This window comes from Carlito syrichta, unplaced genomic scaffold (assembly GCF_000164805.1).
Source record: "Carlito syrichta isolate Samal-C Ts95f unplaced genomic scaffold, Tarsius_syrichta-2.0.1 Scaffold312739, whole genome shotgun sequence".
NCBI lineage: Eukaryota > Metazoa > Chordata > Mammalia > Primates > Tarsiidae > Carlito > Carlito syrichta.
Window position 1 is genome coordinate 459,135 of NW_007256835.1, and position 15,205 is coordinate 474,339.

The following is a 15,205-nucleotide window of genomic DNA, read 5'->3' on the forward strand; positions in this document are numbered from 1 at the left end:
CTGGGCAACTTGGTGAGACCTCATCTCTACAATAAATCAAAAAACTAGCCTGGCATGGTAGCGTGTGCCTGTAGTTCCAGCTACTTGGAAGGTTGAGGCGGAAGGATCGCTGGAGCCCAGCAGGTGGAGGCTGCGGTGGCCGGGAGCGGCCACTGCACTCCAGTATGGGCGACAGAGTGAGATTCCGACTCAAAAAAAAAAAAAAAAAAAAAAAAAAAAAAAGGGACAAGATCTCCCTATGTTGTCAGGGCTGATCTCCAACTCCTGGGCTCAAGTGATCCTCCTGCTTTAGTCACTCAAAGTGTTTGCAAATACAGACATGATCTCAGCTGACATCTTTGCTTTCTAGTGGTTCGATGTACTCAAGCTTTGTTTCATGCACAAAATTATTTAAAATATTGCATAAAATTACCTTAATATGTGTGTATAAGGTGTATATGAAACACAAATAAATTCTGTGTTTAGACTTGGGTCGCATTCCCAAGACATCTCATTATGCATATGCAAATATTCCAAAATCCCAAAAAATCCAAAATCTGAAATACTTCGTCCTAAGTATTCAGATAAGGGATTTTCAACCTGTATTTAAATGACAAATGACATTTTCAACAATGTCTAGGCGTTTAAAAGAAATTGTGAATGTATATACAAATACACTGTATAGAACCCACAGGGTTAATGTGTGAACAGAATGGAAAGGGTTGGTCACACACTGGCAATTATATACTGTTTCAAATGCAGAATTAACTAAACCAGCTTATTTAAAGGTAAAATTTTGGAGTAACATAGGAACTAGATATTTGTTTTTAAAAGTCAGTCACAAAAAATATGGTAAATGTAGTTTTGATTAGAAAATAATAAAAGGTATGAAATTATATGAATATATTATATTGACAAAATAAAATGTTAAGTCTATAACCTTTCCCCCATTTTCAAATATTATGTGGAAATTCCACTTCACTGATTACCGTTAAAACTTTTTTCCCTACCTCATTTTTTCTTTTTATGTATTAAAGACATAATATGGCCAAATGAAGCCTAGGAGATTTAAAATAAATTATCTTTTGATATTTGTATATACATTACAGAAAGAATAGTCTGTTACTTTCAAAAGAATTTACCATTTACCTTCGATCTTTTAAAAGTTCCTTTCTATTAAAAAGTTTAATGGTTACCTAACAGGAGAGACTCCACACTAAACAGAACTAAACTCAGGATTATTTAAGCATTAACTGTTTTATTTTTGTATTTAAGTGATTTGTAATCTGACTCTTGAAATGGATCACATTGTTTAAGAATTATAACACAACTAGGCACAGTGGTTCACGCCTGTAATCCCAGCAGGCGGAGACAGAGGTGAGCAGATTGCCTGAGCTCAGGAGTTTGAGACCAACCTGGGAAAAATGGCGAGACCTTGTCTCTACAATAAACCAAAAAATTAGCCAGGCATGGTGGTGCACACCTGTGGCTCCAGCTACTTGGAAGGCTGAGGTGGAAGGATCACCTGAGCCCAGCAGGTCGAGGCTGTGGTGGCTGTGAGCGTGCCACTGTACTCTAGCCAGGACAACAGAGTGAGAATCTGACTCAAAAAAAAAGAATTATAACACACAAAAAGCAACCTTCTATAATATCTTTTTGGTATTATAAAAATAGCGTTTTTAGATGCTTTTCAAATAGCAGCCTTAAAAATAAAAAAATTGAAAAAAGTAATGAATATCTGAATGCTGAAAAATAAGCAAATATTTCAATCTGTCAAGATAATAAAGCTCTTAATAATATCTGTGAGAAGCACATACTTAATAGAAAAATTTTAGAAGAAAAAGCCTACATTACTAAATGTGTCCAAAATTTTAAGAGAGGGATAATTTACTTGATGACATTATCCATTTCCCACAACTGTGGGATAGGTAGAAATAAGGGAAGTAGAAAATTCTTAAATTCAGAATAAGATTTAATTTAATAAGCATAAAATAAAATCTTATATATTATATATAAGAACGCTATGACTAATTTTGTCCTTTTAAAATTTACTATAGAAGAATACATATGAAAATTGGTATTCTTTTTTTTTTTTAAGAGACAGGGTCTTGCTATGTTTTTTTTTTTTTTTTTGAGTCGGAGTCTCACTCTGTTGCCCAGACTGGAGTGCAGTGGCCGCTCCCGGCCACCGCAGCCTCATCCTGCTGGGCTCTGGCGATCCTTCCACCTCAGCCTTCCAAGTAGCTAGAATTACAGGCATGCGCCACCACGCCCGGCTGATTTTTTGATTTATTGTAGAGATGAGGTCTCGCTGCCCAGTCGAGTCTCGAACCCGCAGGCTCAGGCAATCCACTCTCCTCAGCCTCCCAAAGGCGCGGGATTACAGGCTGAGCCACTGAGCCCGGTTGGGTCTTGCTATGTTGTTCAGGTTGGATTCAAACTCCTGAGCTCAAGCAATTCTCCTGCCTCAGCCTTCCAAGCAGCTGGAACTACGTGTACATGCCACTGTGCCCAGCTGAAAATTGGTATTCTTAATTTGATATAAAATAGCAAAATAATATAAGCATATATACCCAAACAAAAAACATATATACCTATATTATCTGGAGAATCTAAAGGTATTATGAATATAAAAGGGGATGATTTTTCCATCCCCTTAAAAACAAACAAAAAGACAAAGGATTCAATGGCCATTGTTAAGCTAACAATTAGAAGTCCCAATTTTTTTTAAGCCACAAAGCACAGCATGAATGCTGGCATGTGGCCTTCTTTCTCTGAGTGTCAATAGATGGAAGATGACATATCTGTTTCCTCTCCTCCTTTCCACTTCTATCACCTTTTGGACCCTCCTTCCTTTTCTACTTCTCTCTCAACAACCTGTTTCCTCTATCTCCCTTTCCAATCCCAACCCTTCCCACTAACCTATTTCCTTTTTACCTTTCATTCTACTCTTATACCTGCCAAAACTTTTATATTCATGGAATTAAATGCAAGCCAGCAATTTATAATGGAACAAGCACTGTTATTTTTAAATTTTCAAATAAAAAGATCTTTTGAGTCCTTTGTTTCATGGTATATTATTTGTATGTTTACTTCTCTTCTTCTCCCATACTCACCCCCTCAAAGTCTAAGTTCAAGTCTCAAGTTCCCTAAAGTGGTTAGGATAGAATTCAAATTCTTTTGCTCAACACACAAGTCTGTTTATGAAAGATATGCTTTCTAGCTCTCTACCTCAAATCTTACCACTTCTTTATGTATAAGTTTTTGTCCCAATCACATCTTAATTCCCCTAAAAGAATCATATACTCTTTCAGGAAGTATATTTGTACCCTGATCCCTTTGCCCAGGAGGACCTTCTTTGAAACTCTATTGTGCTCGTCTTACTTCTATTTGTTAAGACAACACAAATTATATCATCTCCAAGCAGTCTGAATTAGATGCTCTTCTATGTTTCCACGGTACTTTATTCATACATCTACTATAAATATGTAGTATTTTAATATAATTTTTATAATAAATTGGAGTTTATATAATTTTATATACATATGGAAGAGAGAGATATATATATATATACACAACACATATGGAAGTTAATATAATTTTATAACAAAATTGGAAGTTTATGTTTTCCCCTAGCTTGCTAACCTGTAAGCTCCTTAAACCATCATCTCTTTATTTCCAGAGTTTGGCACACTGTAAGTATCTATTAAAATAACTATGAAGCTTTCCAAAGACAGATATGCTTAAGATCCACCTTTGGAGATTCTGATTAATTGGCATATCTTCCCCCTCCCTCCAAATACCCCACAGGTGACTCTAACCTACACCCAGGATTGAGAACTACTGCATTTAATTTATGTTGAATAAATGAATGATTGAATGAGAAATGAGGCTCTATTTTGTTATTAGAATATAACACTTTCTCTGAACTAAACTGTAGCCTCCAATAACTGCAACTTATTACAAAAAAAGGTCATCTGAATAATTTGGCTGCCTAAACCCATGAATATAAAAATTTTCAGTACTATATCATACACACACACACACACACACACACACACACACACACACACACACACACACACATATTTTGAGAAAGCAGGATTTATTGAGAGGACAGAAAAGCTCCCACAGTGGGAGAGGACCCAAAGGGGTTGCCCCCATATATTGTTTTTAAAAACAGGTCAGGCCAGGCATGGTGGTTTCATGCCTGTAATCCCAGAACTTTGGAAGGCGGAGGCAAGAGGATTGCCTGGGCCCAGGAATTCGAGACCAGCTTGGGCAACATAGTGAGACTTTGTCTCTATAATAAATAACCACAAGCAAATAATACTAGCTGGGCGTGGTACCACACACCTGTAGTCCCAGCTACTTGGAAGGCTGAAGCAGAAGGATCACTTAAGCCCAGCAGGTCAAGGCTACGGTAGCCAAGACTGCACCACTGCACTCTAGCCTAGGTGACAGAGTGAAACTCAAAAAAAAAAAAAGGTCAAATAAAGTGATTGAGGAACAGAGACAAAGTGATGATCAAATAACCCATTTCTCTTCAATATTTTCAGGAAAATGATGTTAAAGCAGGGAGAAATATAGAGAAATGTTTTCTAAAACACTATCTTCTGTGAGTCATAAGACAGAAATTCAGAGAAATGTTAAACAAGAAACTGTCTACCGTATGACCTGGCAGTTCTACTCCTAGATATCTACCCAAGACAACCGAAAATATGTCAACACCAAAACTTGTATACATATGTTCACAGCAGCATTATTCACGATAGCCAATAGGTGAAAATAGTGAAATATCCTTTGATGGATGTGGCATATCCATAAAATAGAGCATTATCTAGTCATGAAAAGGAATGAAGTATATGCTACTATTTACATAAAACTTAAAAACATGTTAAGTGAAAAAAGCCAGACAAAAAGATCACATATCATACAATTTATTGTATATGAAATGTCTAAAATAGGTAAATCTGTGAAAACAGAAAGTATATTAGTAGTTATTAGGAACTGGGTGACAGGTGAATGGAGAGTGACTACTTATAGATATACACTTTCTTTTTGGAGTGGTAATAAACATGCTCTAATAAAATTAGACAATAGTGACGGCTGCACAACTTTGTGAATATACTAAAAACCACTTAATTATATAATTTAAAGGCTGAATTTTATGGTATGTAAGTTATAAATTCTCAGCAAAGCTATTATAAAAGAACAAGAAACTGCCATCTATGGAACAGAAAACACGAACCTGATTATATCTAGTTTTTTGTTTAGTTGGGGCCTCACTCTGCCACCCAGGCTGGAGTGCAGTGGCATGCTCACAGCCACCACAGCTTCGACCTGCTTGACTCAGGAGATCCTTCCGCCTCAGCCTTCCAAGTAGCTGGAACTACAGGCATGTGCCACCATGCCTGGCTAATTTTTTGATTTATTGTAGAAATGAGGTCTCACCAAGTTGCCCAGGCTGGTCTTGAACCCGTGATCTCAGGCAATCCTCTCACCTTGGCCTCCCAAAGTGCTGGGATTATAGGCATGAATCACCCTGCCCAGCCTATATCTAAATTTAAAACAAGCATTAAATGCCGGTATGCCAATACCCTATTAATAAATTATAAGCTATATGCCTTAAGAAGTATATCCACCATTATGTTACAATTAATCAAAACAAAATCTTTCCTATATTCTATAGTAGACATCAGCTGAAAGAAATGGACAAATAAAATCAGATTCTCTTTCATCTGCCATGTCCTATCTTGAATAAACAAGATTTAGTCCCTCTCCTATTATTAAAATGTGAAACTAACAATTTCTATTCTAGTAACATCACAGAGTTGTTATCAGGATCAAATAAGATAAGGTAGCATATTATTAGTGGAAAACTCTATTAGAATCATACTCACTAGAAAGGGAAAATAATTTATCTCCCAGGGAATTAGAAGCAGGGCTTGGATATGATTAGCTCAGGCTTTTCCCCTCCCCTCTTCTGCAATTACCTATCTGTACAAAGCACACATTTTAGACTGCTGTTTGCTGGATAGTTAAGAGGCTGCACTGACTAGGTGGATTGGTGTTATCTAATTCCAGACTGAAGCTTGTCCTATTCTCTAACAGTTTTATCAGTAGTAAAGTTGATATTTTCATATCAATTTCCCTAACTCTATGTGTCTAACTCCAGTTTCAAGGGGAACTTGTTTAATTTCCTGAGACCTTGACATACATGAAAGCACTTTCTTTTTTTCGTTTTTTTAATTGAGTTGGAGTCTCACTCTGTCGCCCAGACTGGAGTGCAGTGGCATGTTCCCGGCCACCGTAGCCTCGTCCTGCTGAGCCACCGAGCCCGGTCCATGAAAGTACTTTCTGAATCACAGAGTACTATGGAGATAAGGTATTACTAGGAAAAGTAATATATAGGCTGGGTGTGGTGGCTTATGCCTATAATCCCAGCACTTTGGGAGGCTGAGGTAAGAGGATTGCCTGAGCTCACAGGTTCAAGACCACCCTGGGTAAATTGGTGAGACCTCATCTCTACAATAAATCAAAAAATTAGTTAGGTGTGGTGGCACATGTCTGTAGTTCCAGCTACTTGGAAGGTTGAGGCGGAAGGATTACCTGAGCCCAGCAGACTGAGGCTGCGGTGGCTGTGAGCATGCCACTGCACTCCAGCCTGGGTGACAGAATGAGATGCTAACTCAAAAAAAAAAAAAAGAAAAGAAAAGTAATATATATTGTTTTGTTTTGAGATGGTGTCTCACTTGCTATGTTACCAGGCTTGTATCAAACTCTTGGGCTCAAGCAATTCTCCTGCCTCAGTCTCCTGAGTAGTTGGGATTACAGGGGTGTGCCACCAAGTCCATTGAAAAGAAATATTAAAGTTAATATCTTTTCCTGTTCATCTAGTCTAACACTTAAGCAAAAACAATTACAAAGTAATAAAATACTTAAAATCTTTCATTTTGTTGCTCGTTAAATAAAGCAAAATTGGCCAGGCTCGGTGGCTCAGCCTGTAATCCCAGCACTTTGGGAGGCCGAGGCAAGTAGATTTCCTGAGCCTATGGGTTCGAGACCAGCCTGGGCAACTTGGTGAGACCTCGTCTCTAAAATAAATTTTTAAAAAATTAGCCAGGCATGGTAGCGTGCGCCTGTAGTTGTGGCTACTTGGAAGGCTGAGGCAGAAGGATCGCCAGAGCCCAGCAGGTCGACGCTAGGATGGCTATGAGTATGCTACTGCACTCCAGCCTGGGCGACAGAGTGAGACTCCAACTCCAAAAAAAATAAAAAAATAAAAATTAAAGCAAAATTAACTGACCAGTCTCAGACCTCTGACCAGTATATTTGCTGAAAACCCATGAAGATCAACTAAAATTAACATTCTGAACATAGAATGATAGATTTTTAAAAACTAAATTAACCCATTAGAAGTATGCATATAAAGAGGCCTAGACTCTTGCCTAAATGATTAAATCTAATTGATATTAATAGAGGTTACTATTAAAAGTATTTTAAGCTATACAAAGTTTTAAGAAAAAAATTTACGAAAAAATTCTATGAAACTAGTAAAAACAAGAAACAAAAATAGAAACCTTTATTATGTAAATTGATTTGCAATTAGCTATTATTCTAGTACTGTCTCTTCTAAAAGAGGCATACGAACCAGCACTGCAAAGGTATCTTTTTCTTTAAAAAGAGATATCTCTCATGTTTATCTAATACAGTTTCTCTAAGCAGATGGGCAAATAAGTGCCAAATAGTCAAAGGAATAGCAAAACATACCCTACACTTCCATAATAAATGGCATCTACAAAAGGAAATGGAAGGGACAGCATATGTATACAATAAAGTCCTATTAACAGAAATTAAAATCTACTTTCTAAATTCACAAAAACTCTAAATTACAGAACATACATCTCCCAGATAAAGGAAACAGTTCTCTAAAAATAAACAATAATTTCACTATAGCCATAGTTCTCATCACTCAGAGGCCATCACGAGGATGAAATGAATTGTTGCATCTTAAGTGAGTATGGTAGCCATACAGCAGAGTGGCTAAAAGCAGAGGCTTTGTTTAAATCCTGGTCTTGCTATTTAGCAGCTCGGTGATTTTGAGGAAGTTATTTTATCTCTCTAAGTCTCAGTTTCATCATCTATAGACTGGAATCCACATAAGGTGATGGTTAAAAGATTTAATGTTTATAAAGTATTTAACATAATCCCAGGCACATAGCCTGAGTTCAAAACATGGTAGTTGCTTCTTAGAGCTATGATGCTGCTGCTTCTTAGAGCTATCATATCCACCCCATATATAGCTTCCTAAAGAAATATATTCATTTGCAATGTGGACAAATTATCATCAATGGTGATAATTAACATATGATAATTGTAGATGAAAATTTTCAGAAAATCACATTTTCCATTTCTTTTGTATTTTTTAACCATCTTTAGCAGGATATAGTCAATACTCTAACAATACCTTAACGAATCAGGAAAGAAAGGAACGAAAAAACGAAGGAAGGAGCAAACAAAGTGGGCAACCATTTCCCAGTCCCTGCTAATGCAGTGTGATCTGAACTATTAAGCATCTCCTGGATCTGGCCCTCAGAGAGTGGCTATTGTCATGTTCTGAATTTTTTTCTTTTTTCTTTTGAGTTGGAGTCTCACTCTGTCATCCAGGCTGGAGTGCCATGGCACACTCACGGCCACCCCCGCATCAACGTGGACTCCAGTGATCTTTCCGCCTCAGCCTTCCAAGTAGCTGGAACTACAAGAGCACGCTACCATGGCTGGCAAATTTTTAAAAAATTTATTTATTGTAGAGATGAGGCCTCGCCAAGTTGCCCAGGCTGGTCTCGAACCCATGGGCTCAGGCAATCCACTCGCCTCAGCCTCCCAAAGTACTGGGATTACAGGCTGAGCCACTGAGCCCAACCTTATTGTCATGTTCAAGGTAAAAGAACTGCATAAGATCCACTAAAAAGGAAACTCGGTCCTAATAATATTCAAGTTGAAGCATATCATGAAATAACAATTTCAGAAATTGAGCAAGCTAATTAGAAAAGCTTTACAACTCAATAAACCATCTACAGATTATTTATTCTGCCCCTATCTGAAATAATAGAACATGAAATCTACAAACTTTAAAAACAGTATTTATAAGTAAACATTACCTAAGGAAATATTAGTATTTAAAAAAAAAAGTTTTCTTAATAATAAAAAATAGGCCGGGTGTGGTGGCTCAAGCCTGTAATCTAAGCACTTTGAGAAGCTGAGGCAAGAGGACTGCCTGAGTACAGGTGTTCGAGACCAGCCTGGGCAACTTGGTGAGATCTTGTCTCTACAATAAATCAAAAAATTAGCTGGATGTGGTGGTGTTCGCCTTGTAGTTCCAGCTACTTGGAAGGCTGAGGTGGAAGGATCACCTAGCCCAGCAGGTTGAGGTTGGGGTGGCTGTAAGTGTGCCACTGCACTCCAGCCTGGGTGACAGAGTGAGACTCCAACCGAAAAAAAAAAAGAAAAATAGAGAAATTCAATTGAGTTCTCTTGACATCAGAAATATATTTCTAGTACTTTCTTTTTAAAATTAGGGTATTTAGCCAGGCACATTGGCTCATGCCTATAATCCCAGCACTTTGGGAGGTGGAGGTGAGAGGACCGTCTGAGCCCAGGGGTTCGAGACCAGCCTGGGTCACTTGGCAAGACCTTGTCTCTACAATAAATTGAGAAAAATTAGCTGGGCATGGTGGCACATGCCTGTAGTTCCAGCTACTTGGAAGGCTGAGGCAGAAGAATCGCCTGAGCCCAGCAAGTCAAGGCTGCAGTGGTCATGAGCATGCCACTGCACTCCGACTCAAAAAAATAAATAAATAAAGTTAGGGTATTTGGTTGGGCATGGTGTCTCACACTTGTAATCCCAGTACTTTGGGAGGTGGAGGTGAGAGGATTGCCTGAGTCCAGGAGTTTGAGACCAGCCTGGGCATTTGTGCAATAAATTAAAAAATTAGCCAGACATGGCGGAGCGCGTCTGTGATTCCAGCTACTTGGAAGGCTGAGGTGGAAGGATCACCTGAGCCCAGTAGGTAGAGGCTGCAGTGGCCGTGAGTGTGCTACTGCACTCCAGCCTGGGTAACAGATTGAGATTCCTACTCAAAAAAACAAAAAAAAATTATATTTCTTTTTTTTTTGGAGAAAGCAGGTTTTATTGAGAGGACACAAAAGTTCCCGCAGTGGGAGGGGAGCCGAAGGAGTTGCCCAATAATTTCTTATACGAGTTTAAAAAAGGATGACTAATTAAACAAAAGTAAGCTATAATTAAATATCAAAGGTTCTGTAACTGTCCAAAGAATAGCAAGGTCATAATACTGACCCATAGAAACCCAACAGAAAATTCAACTGAGTGAAACAACAATTCTCTTTTGAATTCAGATATAAACAGTAAAGAAGCAATATCAAAGGAAATAATCTATAATGAAAATCTTAAGAGATGTATAAAGATGCTAGACACGGTGGCTCACTCCTGTGATCCCAGCACTTTGGGAGGCAGAGGTGAGAGGACTGTCTAAGCCCAGGGGTTCAAGATCAGCCTGAGCAACTTGGCAAGACCTCATCTCTACAACAAATTAAAACAAAACAGAACAATACAGATGCATGAAGGAAAAATTTTCCTATTTATTACTTGCAATAATAATCATTACAATTATGATGAAACACATATAACTACATAATTCATTTTAAACATACACATGCACGCAAGTATGGGCACACAAACATCATTTTCTTTCCATGTTAAGGTCAGCAATAAGAATTTCATTTTCCCAGCCTTCCAAGTAGCTGGAACTACAGGCACACGCCAAAAAAAGAAAAAAAGAAAAGAATTTCATTTTCCACTTCCCAAAACTATACTATAATACTACATTTGTAATCAAAGCTTCTGACATGCTGTTATCTGCAAGTCTGCTTATCTTACTCTTATGTTCTAACACACAAAAAGTTAGGACCACAGCAATTTATCACACAGTGAAGAACTTGGAAAATCCTTTGGCTTTGCAATTGGCTTCTGGTAACCTATTCAAATTACTTTTTAAAACAGTAGACAATAAAGGAAACTACAAAATGCTACATATCTTTTGAATTTTATTCCAATTATTCATCTTAGTTTAGTCTAGAAAGTCTGACTAGTGGTTTTAAAATATTTCAAATTTTGCATGATCACAAGCTGAAGTATGTGAAACATCTAAAATTTAGAGATAACAGAACAATTAGTAGAAAACTATTATATTATTATCATATTCTCTTACTTACTACACAAAATTGGAGAAGACGGTGTTTGCAGTGTCAAAGTGGAGCCATCTTTCCTTGTGATATTAACTCGAAAAACCAATCTGGCACGAGTGCTTTTTTTCTTGGAACCAGCAATTCCTATTCTGGCTTCAACATCAGCATTCCTCAATTTCAATATCCCTACGCAGTCCACCCTAACACAGAAAAAAATATATAAAGGGACATTTTGTTGTACAAATAGTACAATGTTCTTAATCAACAAGTCTCATTTTTTAAAAAATGTGCTTATCTATTAATTCTCTGAATAAGTAATACAGTCTTAAAGTTCCAAATTCAAAAGTACAAAACAGAAAATTCTACACATTTATTGTTACTAATCTTGTCAAAAAATAGTAAAAAAAAATCACTATTTTAAAATGTGAACATAAGCAGTTTTTAAAAAATAAATTTAGCCTCTTTCTTTTTGTAACTAATTCAGAATTTTTTTTTTTTTTGAGTCAGAGTCTCACTCTGTCGCCCAGACTGGAGTGTAGTGGCCACTCCTGGCCAACACAGCCTTGACCTGCTGGGCTCCGGCGATCCTTCCGCCTCAGTTTTCCAAGTAGCTGGAACTACAGGTGCGCACTACCACACCCGGCTAATTTTTGATTTATTGTAGAGATGAGGTCTCACCAAGTTGCCCAGGTGGGTCTCGAACCCATGGGCTCAGGCAATCCACTCACCTCAGCCTCCCAAGGTGCGGGATTACAGGCTGAGCCACCGAGCCCGGCTACTAATTCAGATATTAAAATAGAGGGAATGGATTTTACTTTTAAAAAATTAGTGACTGCCCCCAAAAGGAAGGAATACTATACAAGTCATTAAAAAGTATGTTATGACACTTAATGATATGGGGAAATGCTCATGATATGTTAAGTGAAAAGCAAGCTACAAAACAATGAGTATAGTATTTTCTCAATTCTGTGCAAAAAAGACTGTGAAGATGAACATTAAAATAATGGTTATTTCTGGGAAGTTGGTTTTTAAAGAGCATGTTTTTAAGCATTTTATTACTTTGTGTTTTCAACCTTCTTATAATGAATAAGTATTATTTTTATAATCAGTAAATCCTTTCCTTTCCTCCCCTCACTGTATATATATATTTTCTAATGTTTTTTTTTGAGTTGGAGTCTCACTCCATCACCCAGGCTGGAGTGCAGTGGAGTGCTGGGCTCAGGCGATCCTTCTGCCTCAGCCTTCCAAGTCAACTAGAACTACAGGTGTGTGCTACGACACCCAGTTAATTTTTTGATTTACTGTGGAGATGAGGTCTCGACAATCTGCCCAGGCTGGTCTCAAACCCATAGGTTCAGGCAATCCTCAACCTTCCAAAGTATTAGAATTACAGATTGAGCCACCATGCCCGGCCTACATTTATTTTTATAACTTTCAAAAAAGTTGTAAGTTAAAGAAAACTTTACTAAATATTTCTCAACATTCCTTTTTTCAATTAACTTTTTAAAATCCATTCAAATAGGCTTTCAAAAGAAAACTGAAAACCAAATAATACAAACCAAAAAACTTTCCTGCCTACCTTAAAAGTGTAATATATAATTTAAAAATTCTTACTAAGTACTTACGCCAGTGTCATGTTGTTGCTAGGATCAAGGCCAACTTCTATAACAGTAGTGCCTTCAATGTCCACTTCTTTGCAGGGAGTTGTATTTCGTCCAGTTACTCTGCAGGCCTGATAAAATCCATGTGGTTTCACTCGACCAGAATCGTTGCCCACAAACACTTGCAACACTACTGGTTCATTATGGCCTTCCAGCTGAAACCAGAAAACATGCAGCAGAAATATTAATTAGCATTTCAAATAATTTAATTGTAAAATCAAACATTTAAAGACCAAATTCTAGCTGGGCTCGGTACCTCAGCCTGTAATCCCGCACCTTTGGGAGGCTGAGGTGAGTGGATTGCCTGAGCCCGCGGGTTCGAGACCCGCCTGGGCAGCGAGACCTCATCTCTACAATAAATCAAAAAATCAGCCGGGTGGTAGCGCGCGCCTGTAATTCCGGCTACTCGGAAGTCCGAGGCGGAAGGATCGCCGGAGTCCAGCAGGTGACGCTGCGGTGGCCGGGAGCGGCCACTGCACTCCAGTCTGGGCGACCGAGTGAGACTCCAACTCAAAAAAAAAAAAAAAACAGAATAAGACCCATTACCTTTGGGTAATTTCTTTAAGATGCAACACAATACAGGATATAATTTAACCACCATCCTCTTCGTCCCTCTCAAATTTCCATGTATCAATATTAGTATATTAGGTGCATTTCTAAAAGTTTAATTGTATTCGACCTAAATGTCTTATACATTCTAGGTGTCAAAAGATCACGTTCAGATGTCAGTTCTGTTGTTTAACTTTATAACCCTGGATAGGTCTATAATTTCCCCAGATCTCAGAGGAGTTCAGATTTTGGGCCATATTCCCTACCTCACCCAGCATTAAAAAGAAAAAAAGGAGCCGGGCTCGGTGGCTCAGCCTGTAATCCCGCGCCTTTGGGAGGCTGAGGTGAGTGGATTGCCTGAGCCCGCGGGTTCGAGACCCGCCTGGGCAGCGAGACCTCATCTCTACAATAAATCAAAAAATCAGCTGGGCGTGGTAGCATGCGCCTGTAATTCCGGCTACTTGGAAGGCTGAGGCGGAAGGATCCCCGGAGCCCAGCAGGCGAGGCTGCAGTGGCCGGGAGCGGCCACTTCACTCCAGTCTGGGTGACAGAGTGAGACTCCAACTCAAAAAAAAAAAAAAAAAAGAAAAAGAAAAAAAGGGTGTGTTGGTGGCTTGGGGAGTCACATGAACGGACAGCTTACGGCACTCAGCGGGCCAGGGAGCTGGTGCCCTGCCGTGCCCAGAACTGCAGCAGCTCCACTGAAAATGCTGACTAGAGGAAACATCAATTCCTTCTCAGGGCCAAGTTTTGTGAGGTTTATCTGCTAATAATTTTTAGTCAGCAACTGCTCTTTTAATGTAAAACACACATCTTTCCCTCTCTATCCTAAGCAGTTAATAATACAGCCCAAACACCAACAGTCAGAATTCACCGGGAAAGATTTAAAAGTGTTGGTAAGATGGGGGGAAACCCAAAACAAAAATCTTGTCTTTTCTTGTCTCGGGTTTCACAAGACACTTGTTTAGATAAAATTCAAGTAATTAGATGCTGACATTCCCGCTACCAAAGACCCCATTAATGAAGTTACAGACAGTTTCTACAGTCACCAGTTTTTTTCACCCCCAACACAAACAGGACAGATTCTTGTTATTTAGCTGGTCATTAAGTGCATTTTCATCAAAAGAAAAATGTTATTTACAACACCTGTCAGAAATACTGGGTTTTAAAAAGACAAAGGTTACTGAATGCCTCAAAAGTTAAAATTTTTAATAGACAATTGTTAATGTAAAATATTTAACATCGATAAGAAAGATGTGCTAAGCAACTTTGGGCTTCAGAGACTTATTTTAATAAATTATATGTGTTTGGGACTTTTCTTATTTTTTAATTTTATTTCCTATCTTAAGGAATATCATACACACATGTGTGTGTATACACATATAGCAAGTTTTGGGAAGCTATGAAACAGGACCAAAATCAACAAGTGAGGTTTAATTACCTTTGACATTTCCACACTCTGAATTTCTGCGCACAAAACTAAAGTTAAGAATTTAAGGATATTCTGTTTTTGCCACACTAGACTGTTCATTACTTCCTTTAAAAAACTCAAGGGTGCCAGGCTCGGTGGCTCATCCTGTAAACAAGTGCCTTTGGGAGGTTGAGGTGCGTGGATTGCCTGAGCCCGTGGGTTCGAGACCCGCCCGGGCAACTTGGCGAGACCTCATCTCTACAATAAACCAAAAACAAGCCAGGCGTGGTAGCGCACGCCTGTAGTTCCAGCTACTCGGAAGGCTGAGGTGGAAGGA

The 15,205-nt window shown here is 38.5% G+C and overlaps 1 protein-coding gene across 1 annotated transcript in view; it reads right to left on the reverse strand.

The window, feature by feature from the left end:
- Positions 1 to 15,205, reverse strand: part of NFAT5 (nuclear factor of activated T-cells 5) — a 145,577-nt gene that overhangs the window by 39,790 nt on the left and 90,582 nt on the right. The window contains exons 5-6 of the mRNA XM_008070029.2: positions 12,873 to 13,063; positions 11,275 to 11,447 (exon numbers count right to left, since the gene is read on the reverse strand). Of these exons, the coding sequence (XP_008068220.1) occupies positions 11,275 to 11,447; positions 12,873 to 13,063 (364 nt within the window). The remainder of the gene's footprint in view (positions 1 to 11,274; positions 11,448 to 12,872; positions 13,064 to 15,205) is intronic.